Source organism: Cibotium barometz, chromosome 15 (assembly GCF_041138505.1).
Source record: "Cibotium barometz isolate CiBa-2024 chromosome 15, ASM4113850v1, whole genome shotgun sequence".
Lineage (NCBI taxonomy): Eukaryota > Viridiplantae > Streptophyta > Polypodiopsida > Cyatheales > Cibotiaceae > Cibotium > Cibotium barometz.
Window position 1 is genome coordinate 22,562,496 of NC_141060.1, and position 24,233 is coordinate 22,586,728.

Sequence of the window (24,233 nt, forward strand, 5' to 3'; positions counted from 1 at the left end):
TACCAAGAGTTGACAAAGTGCCTATGACAGAATGTCTACCGGTTGGGATATTTTTAGAGATAAAGTTTATGGAAGGACCCATCTCTTAGATTGGGACATGTGGCAAGGAGGTGGACCAAAGTGAGACAAGTGGCCTGACACTTGTTAGAAAATGGATCAAAGTGAGACAAGTGGCCTCACACTTGTCACTTCAGCTATTGTGTGGCTCTCCACTTGTCATCGTAGCCTTCTCTTGCCATTTTAGCTCATGGGAGGCCCAAATCTATAAATTGGAGCCCTCTCTCTTCATTAAGAGAGGCTCTCTTGCTACACACTAGCCTCTACCACCGTTACAGGCTGCCCGAATGATGGCTACTCTCTTTCTCTCTCTCTTGAAGGCTGCCCATGAAGAATACCGGCTGTTGGGGACTGTTTTGGAGGCTTCCATCGTGAAGAAATACTGAAGGCAAGGGTATTTAATCATTTATTATGATTTCTAGCCATTGTACTTGTTGCACCAGCATTTGTACTTGCTGTACCTGCTGTACCAGCCATCGTACCTGCTGTACCAGCCGTTGTACCTGCTGTACTAGTCATTGTACCTGCTGTACCAGCATTTGTACTTGTTGTACCTGCTGTACCAACCACCGAACCTGTTGTACCAGCCATTGTACCTGCTGTACCGGCTGAATGAAGAGTTGTACTTGCTGTACCAGCTCTATTGCATGAAGACCCGTGGTTTTTGGGGAAGAATCAGTACCCACACGGAGGTATATGGATTACATTGTTGGCTCAGCATTTCTACAGCCTATGTTCCGGCTTGGTTGCCTTGTGTTGGGCTGTGTTATGGCATTTGTATAGGGATAATCCGGCATCTCCCGTGGGGAGAGTAAGGCCCTAAAGCTTGTACATGATATTATTCTCCTTGGGTAATAAAATACTCCAAGGGGGGGGGGGTCGGCCCATTCCGACCTCTATGCGGTGTCACACGTGCAAGCTCCATTTTCAGCATTTATGGATGTTTTGTCCAGCTTTATGTTTTATGCAAAGTGATGATGGATATGTGTTAAGGCTGTGGCCATGTTTAAATGTTTTAATATGCATTGATGGTATCAACAAGTGTGTCAAAGGCCCTAGTCCCCCGGGCACCCGCCGCCGCGAGTTACATTGGTATCAGAGCATAGACTTCCTTGGAATCGGAGGCTTTCTTCTATCAATAAGGAAGAGAAAAGATCTCAAGTGGGGACCACACTTACCATCATTGCTATTAAGCATGGCCAGCCACTTCAGAGCCTATGAAGCAAGAGCATGAGCAATAGACAGCTTGATCTAAGGATTTATGAATTCACAGAATTTTATCGTGGAAGTGTGGAGTTGGCTTTATGTGCACACATTTAGCACTCTTTCCATATGGATATTGTGGATTATATTATCAAGCTTACAGGCAAGCTATATGGAGATATATCTCAGGATATGTTAAGGATATGGTGACGAGATATTTCTTTTGGCTTCATGACCAACCTGGCAAAGAAAAGCTAAGTATACTTTGAGTTTGCAAAGTTGGTGATTTTGCTATTTACTATGAAGTGTTTTTGATGTACACTAACCCTTGTATAGCTATGCAAGGAGAAAGGTGTTGTTGTTTGCCTTGAGATGGTTTCAGGGAAACATTGTTTATGGCTCCCTTTAATGGGATGAATTCTTTTCATGGCTCCCTTTATTGGGATGGATTATATCTATGGAGATTTCTTTCTTGGACGAGATTTATATAGATATTGGGCTTCACAAGCAATTTCTATGGACAAATCTGTCCGAGTTTATAGAGAAGAAATCTTTGGATATCTCATGGATATGATGCTTTTATGGATAAAGTCCACCTCTACTCCAAGGTGTGTGGTTAGCACGGAGTATGTGGTAAGAGTTATCGTATACAAGGATTATGGTTTACAGGTCTATGGATTCTTGGACTTCTTTGGATCTATCCTCAGGTTTATGGATTATTCTTTTTGGCTCCCTTTATTTGGGATGCATTGGACTTATGGAACTCATGGTTCACATACCCTGTGTAGTGTTCTCTTGTCCTACGTGCTCTCTTGAAGATTGTTTCTACCATGTGTGGATGGAACAATAGAGAGCAGATGGAAGGGAACATGGGCACTTCAAAGGGTAGTGACAAGCACAACATACCCTGTGTAGTGTTCTCTTGTCCTACGTGCTCTCTTGAAGATTGTTTCTACCATGTGTGGGTAGAACAATAGAGAGCAGATGGAAGGGAACATGGGCACTTGAGAGGGTAGTGTGAGTTGGTGGCCGAAATGCCTATAAACTATGTGTAGCAGAAATGCTTATGGAACACCAGGTTATCTATGCCTGCTGGTGATTGTTTTATCTTGTTACTTGAGCCCACCTCTCATCCAAGGTGTGTGGTCAGAGTACCAACACAGAGTGCAAGTGGTAAAGTGGACATGATGGGACTTATGTCTATGCCAAGGGTCATGTGGACCGATGTCTTATTAGCAGGAGACTTATTTTGTCTCGTCCATTTACTTGGGACATGGATTATGATATCTGGACTTATGGGACTGTTTTGTCTCGCCCATTTACCTTGGGACATGATTATGATATCTGGACTTATGGGATTGTTTTTTGTCTCCCCCGTTTATCTTGGGACATGATTTTGATATTGGTATTATGGAGACTTATTTAGTCTCGCCCATTTCTTTGGGACATGGATTCTTCAGTTATATTGGATTTTTGAGACGGTCTTGTCTCACCCACTTAATGGGACATGATTATATCTTGAATATATGGCTTCAAGCTTAAAGTTGCGGACAACTTTTAAGAAGCTGGGGAGGATGTCACTAGCATGGACATTTTCCAGTCTGAAAGGGGTCTGGTGGACTCCAGGATGTTTAAATATTTGGAAAGTACAAGCTTTGGGAATGGGGGATTATCCTAGAATACAAAGGACCACACTCCTAAAATTTAGGAGAGTTGCTATTTTTGGCCCGACTCCGATGGAAATTCTGTTCGCGTCATTACATCTGGAATTAAGCAGATACCAAGAGTTGACAAAGTGCCTATGACAGAATGTCTACCGGTTGGGATATTTTTAGAGATAAAGTTTATGGAAGGACCCATCTCTTAGATTGGGACATGTGGCAAGGAGGTGGACCAAAGTGAGACAAGTGGCCTGACACTTGTTAGAAAATGGATCAAAGTGAGACAAGTGGCCTCACACTTGTCACTTCAGCTATTGTGTGGCTCTCCACTTGTCATCGTAGCCTTCTCTTGCCATTTTAGCTCATGGGAGGCCCAATGTCACAAACCATCAGTTCCTACGCCATGAATTCTCCAAAAAATCTAGCCGTCAGCTCCTCAAATACTCAGATACAAGGTTTGCCTACAACTTCTTGATGCTCCACCGATTGAAAGAGTGTAGTGGTGCATTGAGACAGTTGTTCATTAGTGACGAGTTCACTTCTTCACCATTGGCTTCCACTGAGACAGGAGCTCTATGCAAGGAAAAAGCAGAGAGCCCTGATTTTTGGGAAAAAGTGAAGTGCATTGATGCTATGGTTCAACCTATTGTCCACTTGATGAGGCTTGTGGATGGTATGAAGCCATGCATCGGCAAGGTATATGAGGCTATGGACAGCAAGATAAAGAAGCTGAGGGATTTGGAGCCAGATGAGGACAGGTACGAGGCAAGAAAGTGACGCAGAGGTGAGCAAGCTATGGAGACTTGTCTTGACTCGACTTGTGCCTGACCCAAATGTTAGGCGGAAGATCCGTGACCAATTGTCTAGGTATAGGAGCTTTCAGGGCTCTTATGGAGACATGGATGCATAGGATGATCGCTTCAAAGTTGGGGATGCTTTGTGGTGGGAAGATTTTGGTTCGGATGGACCTGAGCTTCAGTATCTAGCCATCCGCATTCTTAGCCAGGCAGTGAGTTCCTCTTGCCTAGAGCAACTTTGGAGCTCATACAATCACATTGCATCGAAGAAGAGGAACTGTCTTGGGGTGGAACGGGCAAATGATCTAGTCTTTGTGAATGCAAACTTGCGAATGCTTTGCAAGAGTGTAACTGCAAAGGCTGATGCATTTACCAAGTGGGAGATGTCTCAAGATGATGAGGAGTTGGAGGAGCAAGTGGAGGACATCTCTATGGAGCCTACACGCATTGCAAGGACCCATGATCGTGAGGCCAGCACTTCACATGCCCCTTGAGGCTTTTTGACATATTTACTACTCTAGTGATAGTCTCTTTTTTGTATGCCACTTACGTGGTTAGGGCCTAGGCCTTTGTCCTTGTCTTTTGCTTTAGCCTTTGGCGACTGGGTCCTGGGCGCCCGATCTCCTTTTTTGTAACACCCATTTTTTTGCTAGTATGACTTAATATTGATGCTTTGGAAGTGTAAAGTGACTTTGTTTTAGTATTGTTAAGTTTCTTAAATGAGTGCTTACTTAAAATTGCATATTTTGTATGCCGTCCCCGTTCCTCGTCTTGGTTCCCAGGAATCCCCATCCCGTTACCCGTCCCATGTTACTATGTGATGAGTATGTAAGAGACTTGGATATTGCTTTTGCTCAGGTGCGGACAGCCATTGTAAGGTCACAAGACAAGCATAAAAAGGCTACCGACAAGCATAGAAGGCAATTGGATGCTAAAGAGAAGGATTGGGTATTGCTGACATTTGAGAAAGCAAGACTTGCAAAGAGGCCTGGCAAAGAGGGCGCATACCCTAAGCTTGCAACCAGGTACTATGGGCCTTTTCGAGTGATCGAGAAGATCGATGAAGTGACTTTCAGATTGGCATTACCTAGTCATTGGCACATACACAATGCTTTTCATGTGAGTCTCCTTCGCAAGTATGTAGGGCCGAAGCCGAGTGAAACGGTCATTGAGGATCCACCACAAGTGGATGAGCTTGAGGAGATCTTGCAGCCAGAGCAGATTGTGTATCATAAGGAACGCAAGCTTGCTGCAAGCAAAGTTGTCAGACGTTACCTTGTCAAGTTTAAGAACTATCTTCCCATTGATGCTAAATGGGTAGATGAAGAGTTCTTCAAAGATTGCCCGCATGTGCTTCAGACATATTTGAATGCTTTTCAGTTGCGGACAACTGTTTAGAAGCCGGGGGGATGTCACCATTTGGCCACCCAATTGGTCCGCCCGTGCTTTCTTATCATGTATGTACATTGGACTGGTGTCCATGGCAGTTGTATATGCCGGGGATTGATGCCATTCATGTGATACTATGGACTTGGCTTTCCGTTGGGACTTGTGCCTCTGTGTACATGCCCGGAAATGCCTGGTGGATTGGTGTTCCATTGGGTCTGGTACTTCGTGTACTTGCCTGGAGCACGTCTATTTTGGTATAGTCTCACGAACGAGGATTGTCCATACCAATGCTGCATTGCATAGCATCTTTATGTGCTTCCTTGCGATTGAAATTGCATGCTGTTTTCATGCTTGCTTGACCAATGTGTAGTTCCGAGTAAGGGGACGCCCGCCCGCGAACCGTGCGTGTGAAACTGTCTGCCGACATGGTTATGTGACATGTGACAGGTAGTAAGTATTGGTCATAAACCTAGCGTTAGGAGTTGGCACTAATTTATAAGTGGGTGTGTACACAATTCATTAAGTTTTGGGCAACCAAAACTCACTTATAAATTATGACCAGCCCGGTGTTCACACACACTGATGTTCCGAGGTGGACATAACCCAATGTCCACCGCCCAGACCTTATCCCCTTTGTACAAAGAGAGTAACCAGCCATGTGTCCACTCTAGCTTGCTCCACAAAGCACCTGCCTGCCACCTACACTAGACAACTCACCACCTCACTCCTCCTCTCTCTAGAGATTGGCGCCTCCTTCATGAGGGCTGTTGGGCTGCATTTTCCGCACTTTCTCCTTCCCAACTCCATTTCCAAGCTTGCTAAGGTGTTTCTCAAGCTTCCAAGAGTGTTTCCGGATGCTAATCACTCTCCTACACACTCCCAATGACTGAAATTCAGCAAAACAGCTCTCTTTATTGCTGTAATTTCTAGTCTTTCTGCTGAAAACCCTAATTTCAGCCCTCCTTTCTCAAGTTGAACCATAGGGAAGCTTTCCCAAGGTTCCCTTCATCTTCTTGAAGAGTTTTGTCACGAAGAAATGCGACAAATCGAAGATCTTATCACTCCAAGGACTTCCATCACGAAGACTTCCGCTGTCATCGACTCTACTTGCAATTGGTAAGCTTTTATGCTTAAATATGGAAGCAAGTAGCAAGAGGGAGGAACCGGATTACAAGATCACATACCCTGTGTAGTGTTCTCTTGTCCTACGTGCTCTCTTGCACATTGTTGCTACCATGTGTTGGTGGAACAATAGAGAGCAGATGGTAGGAAACATGGGTACTTGAGAGAGGAGTGTGGATTGCAAGTCTACATCGACAACCACTTGTTTGCAATATTGTATTTATATGCATTGGTATGGAAATCTAGTCAGAAATGCCCATGACACTATGCACTTGATTCTCCCAAGATCAATATACTTTATTTGAGGGAGGGGTCGCCTGTTCCGGCTCATTGTGTGTCTCTTGTCAATTCAGCAAATTACTTCTTGTATTTGAGTAAGTGTCCATCAATTCTTAGTGTATTTAAGTGTATTGATTAGCATTGTGTTCAACCAAGTTACAGTATGCACTACATAGGAGATGGAGACAGATTTACTCCATTATTCAGCATATTAGATATTCAAGGGACCTATCATTGTTATGGTCCTTTAGAGAGAATCATCAAGTATAAGAACCTAAGATGTGCGACCCTTTGTGCATGGCGTTCATAGGTATAGGGTGCAAGAAGACACCAACCAAGAACTCATGACTCCTCAATCCTTTTTTTCATGGATTGGTCAACATAGATTGAGCGAGCTGACTGATACCAAACCAAAGGACTGCTCATACGGAGCTTGTCTTGAGACATCTTAAAGACTTGAAGTATCCCTTAGACTATACCCCACAGGAAATCGTGAAGATTCTACAAGACTAACGAAACAGCAATCATTGTGTAGACATGTAGTGTTTAACCTTTTAAGCCCTCAAACCTTAAAAGATGAGATCCTTCTAGTCTTGTAACCCTATTCCTTTGGCACCGATTAAGATTGCACATCAACAAAGCAAGAATGTCTAAAACCCACTAGTAAATCACAAGGCTTTTTTGACACATCCTAGTTCAAAAGTCCTTTAAAATATATTGTTTCTTTGTTGTTCGAGTAGGAATTTGGTCCTTTAGAGAGAATCATCAAGTATAAGGACCTAAAATGTGTGATCCTCTCTGCATGGCATTCATAGGCATAGGGTGCATGCAAGAAGACACCAACCAAGCACTCATGACTCCTTACTCCTTTCTTTGCATGGATTAGTCAACATAGGTTGGGCAAGCTGAATGTTACCAGACCAAAGGACTGCTCACAAGGAGCTTGTCTCAAGACATCTTAAAGACTTGACGTATCCCTTAGACTATAACCCACACGAAATTATGAAGCATCTACAAGACTCACGAGACAACAATCATTGTGTAGACATGGAAAGTGCACCCTCGAAGCCCTTAAACCTTAAAAGATGAGATGCACCCTCCAAGCCTTAAAAGATGAGCTGTTTTGCTATCTTTGTAACCCTATTCCTTTCGCACCGAATGAGCTTGCACATCAACAATGCGGTAACGTCCAGAACCCGCTAGTAAATCACAAGGCTTCTTTGGTACATCCTAGTTCAGAAGTCAGTTAATTATATCATTTCTTCGGTGTGATACCATTTAGAGGACCTTCAGATAGGTCTCACATGCCATTTTGGCCCTAGAAAACGTTAATAAATCTTTCCTTCTTTCTCTCTCATAATCTCTAGAATTGTATAGAGTGGAAATTGTGTGAGTTCCTATCAATACACTTTGAAATAAGCAAAGATAAAGGTATTTGCAAATCCACATGTCCAATACTCCAATCAGAGATGCATGGTCTTCTTCCTCTTCATGGTAAAAAGGCTTAAAGAAAACTAAAGAGATCAATCATCCATCACACCTCCTAAAGAGACCACCCAAGACGCACTCACCACCTCCTACTTTCAAATTAGAGAGGATAACAAGAAGTTGGGTGCACTTTGAGACAATGAAGCAAACCCAACTCATTGAAATGCAATTTAAAAAAAACACACAAAAACACTTTCTTTTTTGTACTTAAGATCAAATGGCGAACAATACTGAGTAGCTGAATAGCAAACCTCATAAAGGTCAACCTCCTCATTTGGAGAGAATCCAACCATTTCATTGAGTTTGTCTACCATCTCCTGAGGCTTACTTCCAGCCTTCACAAAAGTGCTCCCTACATAGCTGTCAAAATTTTGAAACCAACGAAGTTATCAATCTTTGCACGTACCAACATAAGAACTAAAAAGATATAACTTCATGAGATCTTACATATTGAGCGAATAATTGCATGCACTTAACAACGAACAAAAATAAACAAGATATCACAAGAACAAGTTTTGTAAATAATACAAGAACATAAAGAAAAAATACAACTTAAGGTTCACTTGGTAAGCCAAGCAATACTCATGCTCTCATCAGCAACCCAAGCATGAGTTAGTCACTCGGTTTCAAAAGTACTTGGACTCTTAAATGAACCCAACGTTTACTAAAAAGTACAATTTAAAAAAATAAAAAAGATAGTATTCCAAAATTTAAATAAAATGAGATGAAATGAAATGTTATATTAACGTCTTCCAAAGTAACCTATGAGACCAAAATGTTACATCATATCCATGAGGTACATCATCCTGGATACAAAATAGTAATAAAGAAAGATAACAAAAATCTTGAACTTTAAAATCTGATCCGAGTACATGAGCAGAGAGCTCTCATATCACCCTAATACATCCCTCATGGACCGTTGTGACATGGTACTCAAGGTGGTAAAACTGAGCTGGCACGAGAAGGTCCTGTGATGATGGGAGATGATGGCCCGTACTTCCTGTGGCGGCGTGGCCGTGAGAGAGAGAAGGAGAAGAAGAAGATATATTAACGTCTTGCAAAAGATTCAACGAGTCTGAGATAAAAGGTGTAAAATGTGTCCGGAACTCACCAATGCACTGGCGACAACGTTTAACAAGATAATATCTCGGGTTTTTGTGGAACTTATAGAAAAGTGTGTCACGACTTTTATGACACTTAGAGAAGAAATTCTAATTCTCAAGCACAAAGATTAGAGCATAATATAGACTTGCATAAAATAAAAGCATAAACCTTACAAAATTAAATAAACAAGAGAGAGAAAAAAAAATAGGAAAGAGATCATCGTCGATACAAGATTGGATTGAATCTCTGTGACCCTTATACTACTCATCCATATTTATATGTATTAGAAAGCTTACTTTTCAAAAAGATAACTCCCAAAACAAAGCACAAGATATAGCAAGCTATAAATATAAAGTCTTGGACCTACCAAAAGTATAAAATATTAATTGGTATGTAATCTTACAAAAATATTAATGCCAAAATATGAAACCATAAAAGGTGTTCATATGTCTTCCAAAATATCTCATAGTGATACAACACATATTCCACCCGCGATTAACACATAATCCGCCACTCAATCATCGCCTACCGCCTACATCCAAAATAATATTAGTCAGTATACACAGCCGATTAAACACATTAAACTTAACTATACCAGACCAGCACACACAGCTGATATAAATAAAAGACGCATCCAAAATAAAATATCCCGAAGTAAAAGAACTTCTACCTTCTCATCCTACATTAGAACAACCTCCTGAATTGGTAGATGAAGAAGAACATCTTGTGCTTGAGTCTATCATTGACCATGAGACCATTACTCCACGCGTTAGCTAGCCATAATCTCTATGGGAACGCCTATTATTTTATTTCGAGATATTTTATTTTAGATGCGCCTTTTATTTATATCATCTACCAGGATTAATGTGTTTAATCAATAATGTGTGCTAGTATGGCAGAGTAAGGATTAAAGTGTTTAATCAGCTATGTGCATTGACTAATATTATTTTGGATGTAGACGGTAGGCGATAATTGAGTGGTGGATTATATATTAATTGCGGATGGAACGTGTCTAGAACCACTATGAGATATTTTAAAAGACATGTGAACATCTTTTAGGGTTTCATTAATATTTTTGTAAGGCTAAGATCTCAAACGTTTATACATACCAATTAATATTTTATATTTTTGATAGACCTAAGACTTTATATTTGTAGCTTGCTATATTTCTTATAAGAGCTTTTACGCTCAAAAACTCAAAAACACTGCTTTGTTTTTAGAGTTATCTTTTTGAAAAGAAAGCTTTCTAATACAATATAAATATGGGTCAGTGGTACAAGAGTAACGCTCATCCAAGAGAGATTCAACCCAATCTTGTGTCGACGGTAATCTCTTTCTCATTTTCTCTCTTGTTTATTTAATTTTATTTATTAAGGTTTATGCTTTTAATTTATACAAGTCTATGTTATACTCTGGTTTTTGTCCTTGAGAATTAGAATTTCTTCTCCAGTGTCATAAAGAACCTGAACTTTAAAACACGATACACTCTACATCAATGCAAAAAAGAGCAAATTTGGAGAACATATTTCATTATCTGGAATATGTTATCAGTGCACATAGGATTAGCCTCGACCCTGAAAAGGTAAGGGCAATTCTTCAATGAGATGTTCCCAAAAATGCTCAAGAGATCCGCTCTTTTGTCGGTATCTGTCAAGCATATAGTTCGCAAATGGACAAGTTTTTCAATCTTATAGTACCTCTTACAGATCTGCTCAAGGGTATGAAGACGCGTCGAGAGAAAGTGTCTGTCTTCACGAACAAAGCACTCAAGACATTCCATGCAATGAAGAAAGTTACCTCTGAGTCTTTGGTTCTCAAATTGGCTTCATGGGATGATCCTTTCGAGGTGATTACCAATGCCAGCAATTTAGTCATAGAAGTTGTCCTCCAGCAAGAAGGCACTCCCGGTGGCTTATTATAGCCGGAAATTAAATGATGCAGAAAATAATTATCCTGTGTATGACAAGGAGTTATTGGAGGTGATGACAACTCTTAAACATTGGAAACATTTCCTTTACAAGAGAGAGTTCACAATTAAGACAAGATCATCAGGCACTTAAATGGTTGTAAACCATGCCTAGTACCCAATGGAGTGATAGATAAGTCAGATGGAGTCAGATCTTCCAAAAGTTTGGAGGTATGATTGAATACATTTGTAACAAGAATAACCCCGTTGCCAATACTCTAAGTCAGAAAGGCACAATTCAAAATTTGCAAGAATCCACTGTGCTTAAATACAAGAAAAATATATAAAGGCACAGTACGAGGATTCTTTGAAATTCGCGACTAGTACAGATTGGCCCTGCAGTCAAAACTAGGTCCCTATACCATCCATGATGACTAGTTATTTTACAAGAACCGGTTGTGCATACTAAGGAAAAAGCAACAGGCACTTCTTCATGACACTCTCGTCGGAGGTCATCGAGGTATCAACAGAGAAGCTTGAGCAATCATTCTATTGACCTAACATGAGACGGGATGTCTATCAACATATCCAAGCATACCAGATATGCTAGAAAGTGAAGGTTCCTCATACGAAACAGATAAGGTTGCTTCAACCTTTTCCACTTCACGAAGGCCCTTTCCAAGACATCACCATGAACTTTATTAGACGTCTTCCCGCTGCATTAGGATCTCGGAACACAGTGCATGACCATTGTGGACCGATTCAGTAAGTTTTGCATGTTGATCACGTGCAAGCAAACGGCCACAACCGAAGCTCACTTGTTCATTCACCATTGGTACCCCATAGAAGGATTGCCAAAGACAATAATATCAAACAAGGATTTTCTTTTTTATTTTTCTTTTTTTTAAAGAACCTCCTCTTCTCTCTATCTAATCATTGCTTTTGCATTAGTGTTTTTAATGAGTAGACTTAGAGCTGGATCAAGTAAGACAACGCTTCCGCACAAGGTGGTACCAAACGTTATGTACTGTACGGATCCATACGTACTGTACGTAAAATACGTACCATTGGTAAAAATACATAAAAATACGTACCAATGCATAATATTTAGTGGGCAGCTCAGCTGTGAGAGAGAGAGAGAGAGAGAGAGAGAGAGAGAGACTTGAAGGAGAGAGAGGCTGAGAGCTCAATGCACGGTCCACAGATGGTGGGCTAAGGCTCTGAGAGAGAGAGAGAGAGAGAGAGAGAGAGAGAGAAAGAAAGAAAGAAAGAAAGTTATATTAACGTCCACGGGAGGCCGAATCCGACCTATGGGACAGATCAGGTACATCCATTTACATTCCACTCTGGGTATCGATGCCAAAGAGGCATAAAACTGAAAAAAAAATTACTCAAAATGAACTCTTAAGACTCTTAAGAGTTTAAATTACAATGGGTTCTATTGCATCTAGTTCGAAATTGAGGTTCAAAATAAAAATAGCTATATTTCATCCATGGATGGATTTGCTCTTGAGGGGGGTGGGATACGGAATTCTTTAATGATTGCTTGTCCTCCTCTGTATATTGCCCATTTGCCATTCTTTCTTGCTTCTTTAACTTTATTCAGCTCTACCGATCTGTTCTTGTGAGAGAGAGAGAGAGAGTTATGTTGCTGCCTTGGGGGCCTGAGCAACGGTGGGTGGGGAAAACGGGGGGAAAACGATGCGGGCCAGTGGGGGCGAACAGAGAGGGCGGCTACGCACAGAGGCGCGAAGCGAACAGGGGCGGTGAGGGCAGAGGCGAACTGAGGCAACGGTGAGCAGGGGGCAGCCCAGGGAGAAGGTGGCGGCGACAGTAGCGAACAGAGAGACAGTGCGACTGTAGAGGAGAGAGAGCATGGCGGCTGGCCCTCACCGGAAGGTTGAGGTCGTACGGCCTCCAGGGTCCAGACGCAAGGCGCAGGCACGCCACACAGAAGGACAAAACGAAAAACGAAAAGGAAAAAAAAAAAGGAAAAAAACGTACGGATCCCCGTACTGTACGGGTGTACGGTACGGATTGGATCCGTACGGTACATTTTGATCCTACCTTGCTTCCGCATTTCACATTGGTATCTAAGCATCATGCTCGACCAAGCTAAGCACTAGAAGTCCCAAGAAGATGCACAAATCCATAGTAAGAAATGCAACCGATGTAGCAAATATGGAGCTAGTCGGCCACAGGCAAAACCACAAGAAAGCAGCCCTGGGAGTTGTATGCTCAAGGAGACATACCAGAGGCTCTCAGGAACAGTTCCCAGGGTGGAGCAAAGGCATGATCATCCTAGTAAAGAAGACCATTGTTGTGTAAAAGGACAGGCGAGTGAGCAAAGTGGAATAGATGCCCAGTTTTCAACATCAAACATCACCTCCTGTCTCGTAGTTGTATTGGCCCTCATTGTGCCACAAAGGGTGCAGCATATGGGCAACCGCATGGATTGGTTTATGGAACCAATCCCATCGACGATTCGACACCTCTCGAATGTCTTGGACCCTAAAAAACAGTCATGGTATGATTCAAAAAAGGGAAACAACAGCCATGGTTGCATATTGTCAACTTCAAAGTCCCTAATGTCATTGGTTACCACATCGGTTAAGTGCTTCACCGATCCTGTCCATGAACTCATATAAGAGTCCAAGAGTGTTGCCCTCTATATCAGTGATGCATAGCACATTGTACAAAGGATTCTCGGCCTTTGCCCACTATGCATTATTCATCACTAACCTTGTAAATGCCACTGCTTTGGGCTGGTTACAATGCTCCCAAACCTGCCACTCTCTGAAGACAACAGTACGCAAGAGCCCATGGCATACTCTGACCAACCTCCCAACTACAATGACATGTATGCAAATCTGGTCTTTGATGGCTTGTGAAGATCCAAATCACTATTAGCCCGATAGATTGCAAGAACTTTGGGCCTCTTTGTGACGAATTTCACCCTGCTGCGAGATGTGTTAAAGATCTAACTAACCCACCCAATTTCGCCAACATCCTCAATGAGCAAATCCAAGCTCTGGGCTGCACATGGACCGTGGAAACTCGCCCAGGATCACCGCCTCACGCAGCTTCCTCCAAATGAACTAACATCACGTCAGGTCTGTAGAAGCAGGCTTTAAATGAAGCTACTAGGGAGTTGACAAAGCTCTTCATACAATGTGCTTTGTCATTTAACATGGTACGCACCCCTCGTTGCAAGAAAGCAATTAAAGCAATCAGCCACAAAGGACATGAGTGGGAGGGACCCAGTTACAAGTCCTTGCATACCAAAGAGCTAAGAAGGGAGACATCGCATGTGAAGCAAGAGATGGAGCCTTTGAAGGCCACATGGGTGAAGTATGGTTGCCTTGTTTTGTGTGACGGGTGGACAGATGTGGAGAAGAGTAATGTTTGTAGCATTCTTGTCTGTTCATGCAAGGGCACCATGTTCTTGTAGGGAGCCTCTGGTGGGCAAGGCAGTCCTATGGGCTCCTGAAGCTGAGCTACATCCAATGTTACCAGATACACTTTGACTAGGAAAATCAGATTGGCTGCCCATGTCATTCCCAGTGCCCACTCATACACCTACTTGGAAACATCCTTGCATGAGGAAACCCCTTCCCTTTTCAAACCCAATAAGTGTGCCTTCACACAGCTTACACTACCACCTGCTATCAAAGCAAAAAACGTGTACTTCCATTTCTCTGATCCTATTTTCTCATAGCTTGACAACTTTGTGACATGCTCCCATGCAACATCCCTGGCACGAGGCATATTCCTAGATGCTAATGCATTCTGATTTTTGGGAGAGATTGAGACAGCCTGGTACAAAAAACCCCAACTTCAAAATCTGATTTTTTGGAAAAAATTAACAAAAGCAATGTGTAGATTGTTTCTACCTCAAATATTCATGCAAGAAGTCCCCCAGGCATGGAGATGCATGTCAGGGACCAAAAATCTGAAAAACAAGCTTCCCATGTAGATGTGTTTCATGCACAAAAGCTCGCAGCCATCGTTTTTTGTTTGTAGTATGATATGTGGGTCGCTATCAGAGAGCCTTATCTTATAACATGGGGAAAAAAAAACTGCCTGGAAAAAAAATGGGTATGAAACGTTTCATACTTGGCCAGGGTACAAAACATTAGTCATTTTTGAAAATAATCCATATACAATCATTCCCCTGGAATAGTTTTCTTGTGAGCTCTCCTTCTTCCCTCTTCTTACTTGCTATTGAATTTTGCTTGCTTGATTGCATGCTGGATAGGTTTGACTTCAGGGTTTTTTCTTGCCTTAGCTTCCTCTTCTTCGCCCGCCTTTTGTGAGAGAGAAGACGGATCTCTTCTTGCCTCCATCAAGGCATTAAGAGCTCTCCCTGCACCCCTTTGGCAAAAGAGCATTCCAATGTGACAACGGAGTGAGGACGCAATAGAGAAACTAGCGCACCCACATAGGAAGTTGCATTTGCGGCTTAAAGGCAAGACCGAACGACAAATGCTTCGAAAAGGCTAAGGTAAGAAACATAGACATATCAGCTGTAACTTAAGAAACATAGACATATCAGCTGTAACTATGTCCCAAATAATTATCAACAAAGGCAGTTAAACTTATTATTGGCACAATGACAACGACAACTTCTCTAAGAATAGCTACTCTATATTATTATGAAAGATTTCTATGATGTCATTATGATTGAAAGCCTTTTCAGACTTTGTCCAGAAGTCTTTACCTACTTCCAAGCAACCACCCCAAGTTTTTCTAGGAAGAGCATTCATCCCCTCAGGCAATCTCAAAATAGAGCCTAGGTACCAGCAAAGAAAGCCTAAGGGTAGTGGGTAAGAAAATTACCGAAATTCTTCCTTTGTTGGATCATAGAGCTTGAAAAAAAGTAAAATATCCTCTCTGGTTCTATCAGGAGGACGCTGAAGAACTCCTTGATCCTGATACATTAAACATGGAGAAACTACGCTTGTTGAGCCCTTGTGCAGACCACTATTTCACAAAGATTTCAAACTGCCCCCAATTAGGATACCTTGCTTCTGTTGACTTCCAGAAACAGCTTCAAGTCTGCATTGTAAGCTTTGTTTGAGCTCTCCTTTAGAAAACCTACCTGCAATGTTAGTGTAGGTAGTCAATCCTCTGCAACCATTCACCTTAACAGGGGACATCTCTATGTTAGCACACTTACAGACTGAGACTCCTCTGAGTCAGTCAAGGGCCGATTTGGGCGGTAAGTATGATTTTGCCGCTTTGCCCAAATCCAGAATCGTTGGTATTCCACTGGAACACCCAACTCCTTGGCTTTCTCTTCCTGAGGATGGGACAAATAAAGGTTACTGCATGAAAAGCTATGATACATAAAAAGTATATACAAGCAAGCACTTCATCAGAAGTACAATAGCAAAAAATAAGGAAAAATGCCAAACAAAGAAAAATGCAAGAAAGCTCCCAAGCACAGGCACAATTGATCGTATACAAGGAGTTATGCCTTAGAGGTGCCTATCCAGAACTTAGCCCATAACTTCATCCATCCAAGCTGCAATTTCTCATAAAGTGAAATTTCTGTCGTGTGGATCTCTGACACCTTTTAACATACCTTGAAAGCTTTGAAAGGCGTCTGCTTTTGTATTCTGAAACTCCGGACCTTATCATGATCCACCAAGTCAAAGAAAATGTCCTTTCCAATTTGACCAGCAAGATCATCATCACATGCTACCTGAAAAACACACCATTAGGGGCTACAAGCAGTGAAAAAACAAAGACATTTTAGTGTTAGACAAAATGGACGGACCTAGGTTCCAACCTTGATGATTGTGTACAAATGTGCCTCTGCTTTTTCCTTCCTCTTCCTTTCTTTTTCATCCTGTTCCTTTTTCAGTCTCACCTGGATATGAATAAGAATTCAATGTGCTGTACGAGAAGCTCTGAAGAAAAAGTAAAAACTTGCCCTAATATTTCTTCTGTACATATATGGTGCATCCTATACCGTACAGAGCATCTTGTACCAGGCAGAATGTATAACACAAACAGACCATGTGGTTCAGAGCATACTTACAGTACGGAAAAATAAGGTTAGTTGCGCCTTTTGTATGCAACTATAAAGCCAAGTTGTACATGGAATACAAATCTTGTGAGTTTCTCATGAATCAAAGAACAATACCTGTAAGTGTTCAGCAATATCCCTCTTGTCGACGTTGCATATAACCTTCTCCTTGTCTGACTCTCTGATGTAAACAAGCATGTATGCATTTGAATACTTTGTAAACCTAAAAGGCGTGTTGTTTAGCCCCGGGTTCATTTGAGGGAGCTGGACAGTACCAAGTACACAAAAACAGTCAGCAGATTACCATACAAATTGTTTGCTGACACTGCCATTTCAACCAACTGCTCACAGCACCCAGCCTAGCCTCTGCATGCTTACCTCTTCCTCACCACCATATTGCTCCTCTAGAGCTCGTTTTACCTCTTCTTTCGTGACACGCTCATCATCAAACTTAAACCTGCCAAACCAAAAATTCAAAAGCTTCTCATTCACAGACTAAGTACAAGCACAAGCATCTTTGAATCCTACAAGAAACAGGCAATGGAAAACCAGCCAACATGTGCGAGCATGAAAGACTTAACAAATTTGGTCTTGAACTTAAAAGACATACATATAGTTGCATGCATGTAAATCTACAGCAGAGCTGCATACCATTGATCGGTAAGTGTTGGTCTGATAAAAGCATAATAATGGCCACCGTGCACACCGCCACTATGAACCAGCACACTATCACAACAGATAACAACAGTAGATGTCAATCTGGAATTACAATTAACCAATACAAACCAGCACACCATTACAGAATTAGATGTCATTCAGGAATTATCGCCTATGCATACAAAATTATCGCCTATGCATACAAAATTTGAGTTGTGATACTCACCTATGCAGCGTATACAGGTTGCGAATGCTTCGATCCGATCCTGGAGACAAATACCGACCATTTTCTCTATCCAAATCAAGTTCCAATGGGAACTCATAGCGATCATTGATCTATAACACAAGCAAACCAGGATTTTTTTATAAACATTATCAACAATCAAAAATCTTTAAAATAATACTTTTGCAAAGAAGATACAAACTTCTTCATTCTAAGGTTACTAGCTAGATGCAAACATTTAAGAGAGGGAAAATGAAGGCATAAGACTAAAATTACACAAATACAAGCACGTCCAATAGCCTACTACACATTTCTGTATTACTGTTCGAGCAAATGTAATGGAGAGTGCAGATCTTGGAGCAATTAATTATTAACTTAATTAACTACACAATTAGACACAATTTGAAATGACCACAATGCCAACACCGACAACACCACACTGGGATTGTCACAAGCTGGACAATAACCATGACTAATGATTTATGAGAACTCGTTGATGAAATAGGATGGACTTGGCGAGGCACATGGGCTTGGTGGCCGTGCTTGAGCCCAACAATGAAGGTACAAGCTTATGAGAATGGGAGATTGTGTCACCATTTGGCCACCCATTCGATCCATCTCCATTTCTGGTGCTACTTCTATGGGACTATCACTCCATAGAGCGGCCAGATTTGTGCCATGTTCACATGAGGCCAAGCCAATGTCTCACATGAAAGGGCCAGTCATTTTGTGTCACATGGATGGGAGCTAGTTTCGTGCCACCCGTGTGTGACCAAGATCGTGCCATATGGATGGGAGCCTGTATCGTGCCACCCGTGTATGACCAGGACGATATCTTGTCCATGGGATTGTCACTCCACGGAAGAATCCGTGTTTGTATCGCGTCTTGCCTATGGGACTGTTACTCCATAGGAAGGCCAAGGTTTTCACATTCTGTTGCACGAGATCTGTGCCCAACTAGTATGTTTTGTACAAGTTTCATGAAAGTCTGATTTCGTCCATTACATGTGCACGTGCATTCATCTTTGCATGTCTGAAACTGTTTTGGCGTGACTTGTATTTGTGTATCTGCCTGCTATGACGTGCCAATTACTGAGTGGGGACGCCTGCGAGTGAGCCATGAAGTTTGCCCTGTCTTCTGACATGTTTTGTTGCATGTGAACAAGTGGTTAGTATTCTTTTAAAACCACCTTCTAAGGTTATATTTATAACTAATACTAACCTTTGTATTTATAAGGTTGTGTGTTCACATTCATTAAAACTTTTAGCCATGGGCAATAATAAGTGTGGGTGCCCATAAATCATTTAAAGAAAGTCGTGTACGTACCATGAAAATTACACATGTAACTCTTCTGGGGGAGGCCATGTATGGGTGAAGACAAGGAGGAAAGGTGGCAACTACCTTCTCCTGCTACACTCTCTCTTCGAAGGAACCCAATTGCTCTCTCTCTCTCTCTTCGAAGGTGCTGCAGTCTCTCTCTCTTCGAAGGAATTGCGCTCTCTCTCTCACTTCGAAGGTGCTATAGTCTCTCTCTTCGAAGGAACCCGACTGCTCTCTCTCTCTCTCTCTCTCTCTCTCTCTTCCTTCAAAGGTGCTACAGTCTCTCTCTTCGAAGGAACCCGACCGCTCTCTCTCTCTCTCTTTTCAAAGGCTACCACCAGTACCTGATTCTGTACTGCAACCGTACAACCCTTTTCTACCTATTGTAGAGGCCCTATTTGCTGTTGGTACCTGCTCCGTATTACTCTACACAGCCTGTACCCGCCAATTGCAACCAAAATATTGAACTGCTTGCACACTTCAAGTGGAAATGGCAGTGGTTCATTCATTCAATAAAAACCATGTTTTCTCCTCTCTTGTATAGCAAGATTTGTGCAAATCAAATTTATCTATTTTGTTTTGCAAAATTTCTATTGCAAATATTTCTTTTCTCTCTTTCTTTTGGGATTCTATGAAGTCCTATTTCCCTGGACTTGCCCTGACCGTGCTCTCAAGCTTTGAGAGCCAGTGAAGGTCAGTGGGCTTGGGAAATTTAGAAGCAAATTTATTGGGAGAACCAGGTTTTCCTCCCTCCGCGGTGAATCACCCTGCCAGGTGTTAGTACAGGTGTGCCTATTGGTGCACGGTCCCGGAAGACCAGTGTAGTGCGCGTGCCTAGCCCAATGAAGGTGGAAGATTGCCTATGACATTGTCTTCATCAACAAATTCTCTCTTCACCGGCAACATCTATTGTATTGGATTCATTTGTATTCACTCCATGTTTGAAGAATCTGGCTCATAAGCCCATGAAACTTGTAATCATCAAATACTCCAAGAAATACAATTTGTATTGAGGGGGGGGGGGGGGGGGGGGGGGGAGGGCCTTTCCGGCCCCAGTGGTGATGTCAAGTTGTGTATGGTCATTTTCAGATTTGTGGATACTTATGTTGTTCATAATTGTTAAGTGATCTAAGTTTTTGTGCAATTGTTTTCCGATTGTGGTTGGTCTCCAATGAGAAGCAATTTCAGATTGCCTAATGCAACTTGTGTTAGAGAAACAAGGAGGTGATGTTACATCCCTAACTAGGCCTTGGGCCAATGTTAACCGGGAGTTAGGATAAATGTTACATCCCTAAGTAGGCCTTGGACCAATGTTAACCGAGCGTTAGGATAACCCGAGGTTAAGGGGATGTGCTAGCCCAAGATTAGGATTAGGGCTAAGCCAAGTGTGGGACTAATAGAACCTACCCAAGGACTGAGGGCTAGCAAGGATGAGGTCGGGAAGAGTCAATAAAAAGCTACTAGAGACTTATAGCGACTAAAAGCTTATAATAAAAGCAATGGGCCAATAATAGCCTGGTTATTGCTATATAAGTGAGTTTGGCACGGAGAGAGTTCTCCAAGGTGTGCAAGCCCTAGACAGGCAGTTGGGAATCTTTGTACTTTGCTAGGTTGATCGGTCCACTATTGGGGTTCGGATGAGCTTTTAGTGCCATCATGGGATCACTTTTTATTGCCAAATCCTTGCTGGGGGGGGGGTTTTTGTGACCATGGATATTATCATAGTCTTGGGCAAATTTAATAGCATCCTCTAGAGTCTTGGCTCCATTCCTAAAGACCTCCAACTTGTAATCTGGATCTAACCCATGCGTAAACAATGGAAAGGTTCCACTTTACACTGCGCCACATAAGTACGAAAGTCGTTCAAGTATCGCTCAAACATTTTCCCCAACATGCTCAAATCTTGCAGTTTCCAGTAGGCCACTATCATGGCAAAATGCTTTGCCAAAAGCATCCACAAACCTTGCCACGTCATGGGCTTGGTGTTGCATGCGCAGAAGCCTTGTTGTACTGATCCAAAGCCCTAACCCTGATAAAGAACATTCACGCTAATTAAGCATGATTAAAACAGAGGAGAGAGAAGAAGAGAGAGATTGGGGTCAGGGTTTTCTTTTATTCATATGGTATAAAAAGGTTGCATAAAAGCTTGTACATGTGGGTATTCTCACTTGGGCCACAGAGACAAGAGTGGTCAAGGCTTATGAGGAGAATGGGGGAGGGCTAGGCCATCAGATCTCTCACCATCGTATTGCGGCAGTACCAATCACAGCCCCACCTATAAGCAACTGGCGGCCAGGCTCATGCCAGACATGGGAGATTTACAGTAGCATAGCAGCTGGCACATTTGGCGTGCTAGATGCAGCAAGGCCATCAAGGGTACCCACACTCCGCCGACGGAAACCATCAGGAGCATATGGCTTGATATCATTCACACTCTCATGCCTCCGCAATCAATGGGGGAAGTTACAAGGAGGTTCTAACCGCATGCAGACGCAGCAGGAAGCTTTCTTGAGACTTTGGAGGCCTAGCCCTTTCCTCACAGATAGAGACAGTGACCCCATTTGGCATTAAAGACCACCTGTGTGGTTGTTTCCCCCCCCCCCTCTTATGAGATAGCCTTCTTCTTATAGAGCAGCCAGACGGAGGAGAAGTGTCTCTTCCCCTCATGATCATTTGATTCCCGCCCTTAAATGAGGCGAGTTTGTATTTAGCCCTCTGTGGTTGTATCTAGCCCTTTGTGGCTGTTTTTTCTTTAACTAATTGAAGGATCTTTTTCTCAAAAAAAAAAAATGTTGTACATGTGTGAACCTTGGTCAGCCCCAAGGGATTCACCCCGGGGAGGTATCCGTCACTTCTCGCCATGCATCTACTCCTCATGGGACAGGAGGAAACATTTTGTGCATGTTGGAGCTAGTGGGCGACATGATGGCCTTGTGGATTCAAAGCATGTTTATCATGGAGAGAGTGGTCGACATGCAAGCCGAAAGACTTTGCCCATTGAGTTGTCTCATGGTGAGACATTGCATCATTTGGGGAGGGTCACATGCATCTGGGCGACAGATTCATAATGCACATGCCACCGTGCCTCGTGAAACATCTTTGGTTGCCCATGAAGCCCATGCAAAGAGGGCTGCCTTGTTGGATATGGGGAAAGAGAGAAGAAAGAACATGAATCACATCCCAAAAAGCTCGAGGAGTTTAAGACAGGAGACAAGTCCGTGAAGTTTGATGCCTTTCATGGAGAGTATGATGCCTCCAAAGTGCTTGCTTTCATGGCTCAGTTTGACATTGCTTTGAGTGATGAGGACTTCACTGAGAAGTCTAAAATTCATCATGCAAGCATGTTTTTGAAGGGGACAGCTGCCCATTGGTGGATCACTGAAAAGACCACCAAAGATCCCATTTGTACTTGGAAAGAGTTCAAGAACAAATTTTATGTCCAATTTTTGCCTCCAAATGCGGAGCAATCTCTCACACAAAAGTGGGATAGACTTGAGCAAAAAGATAATGAGAGTGTGCAACAATATGTCAACAAATTTTGGAAAGTCTTGCTTGAGGTTACTCCCTTTATGCAACTCTCCGAAGATGAAAAGAAAAGGAAGTTTCGCTCTGGGTTGCAACCAGCTTAAAGTTCGGGCATCGAATTGCACCCGAAACACACCCTTCAGTGGCTCATAGCATCTGCTCTTGCTACGGAGAAATTGATTCTTAAAATTAAGCAAGATCAAGGGGGTTCTAAGAGCAAAGAGAGGGCTGTCCCAAACCTGCAAAAAGGTGGACAGCCACCTAAAAAGAGCTTTCAGGAAGCCCCAAAGGGAGGTAAAGCTAAGGACATTGGAGTAAAGAAGAACAAGTTTGGCTTGACCCCCGAGCAAAGGAGCAATATGCAAAAGAGAGGAAATGCTTTTCTTGTGGTAGTAAAGAGCACATGTTTAGGCAATGCCCTACCCGCAAGCAAAAGCAAGAGGGCAAGCCACCCAAGGCAAATGCGCATGCCATTCTCGATGTGCAGGGTAACACTGCACATGATGGTAAAGAGAGGGTGGTATGCAAAGCTTGGAAACAAATCAAGAATCAGCTTGCCTTGTTTATGTTTGATGATTGTGGAACAAATAACTTCATCTCTACAAAGATGGCAACCACCTTGGGCATGGAGATTAGGGACATGGGACCCCAGATTGAGGCAGAGGCTGCTTTTGTTGGCAAAGTGGTGCAAGTGACTCCTCTTATCGGCAAGTTGCGCATACATATGCAGGGTTATTTGGATCATGAGCATTTCTTGATTGCTCCACTGAATGGATGTGATGTATTGCTTGGTAAGCCTTGGCATCATAGGCTTAATCCCCGCAAAGAATATAAAACCAACAAGATCACTTTTATGCATAAAGGCCGCATGCATGTCATTGATGCTGGCAAAGAAGGGGATTCCATCCCAGTTGTATCTCACATCCAAATTAACAAGGCAATGAAAGAGTCTTTCCGCTACTTGGTTTTTGTTCGTGACAAAATTGAACAAAGTAATGTAAATGTGGATGTATTGACTCAAGATAGGCTGAATTTTCTTAATGCATCTAAAGATTGTTCTGCCGATGCATTGCCAGGAGAACTACCTCTTGAAAGACCCGATGTGGTAGCAAAGACCATATGAGTTCCTGATGCAAGTAAGCCTTGTGATAAGAAGGCTCATGTGAATGTAGTACCTATTGTGCAAGGGAACACTAGAGAAGACTTGCGAGTTATGCAAAACAATCAACAATTAATCCACTATTAACTTCATTTCCACCCATATGGCTGAAGCCTTGGGATTGAAAGACTTGGGTACAGAGATACATCCATACTCATATATACATATATATACCTAGATGAATCTAGGAACATGCCCAAATTCACCTTATAAGAAAAGTGCAATTTATAACCTCATGGTAGTCATCCACAAGACAATAAATCATCAACTCCATCATGCATAGTATGGACCAAATACTACGACATCCC

General features: G+C 42.4%; 1 protein-coding gene across 1 annotated transcript in view; it reads right to left on the minus strand.

Annotated features, from left to right (window-relative positions):
• The window catches only part of LOC147631072 (ubiquitin C-terminal hydrolase 12-like), a 39,323-nt gene that overhangs the window by 6,978 nt on the left and 8,112 nt on the right, over positions 1–24,233 (minus strand). The window contains exons 10-19 of the mRNA XM_086809399.1: positions 17,924–18,033; positions 17,692–17,766; positions 17,419–17,497; positions 17,158–17,304; positions 16,801–16,881; positions 16,594–16,713; positions 16,186–16,308; positions 16,030–16,107; positions 15,846–15,937; positions 8,248–8,356 (exon numbers count right to left, since the gene is read on the minus strand). Of these exons, the coding sequence (XP_086665525.1) occupies positions 8,248–8,356; positions 15,846–15,937; positions 16,030–16,107; positions 16,186–16,308; positions 16,594–16,713; positions 16,801–16,881; positions 17,158–17,304; positions 17,419–17,497; positions 17,692–17,766; positions 17,924–18,033 (1,014 nt within the window). The remainder of the gene's footprint in view (positions 1–8,247; positions 8,357–15,845; positions 15,938–16,029; positions 16,108–16,185; positions 16,309–16,593; positions 16,714–16,800; positions 16,882–17,157; positions 17,305–17,418; positions 17,498–17,691; positions 17,767–17,923; positions 18,034–24,233) is intronic.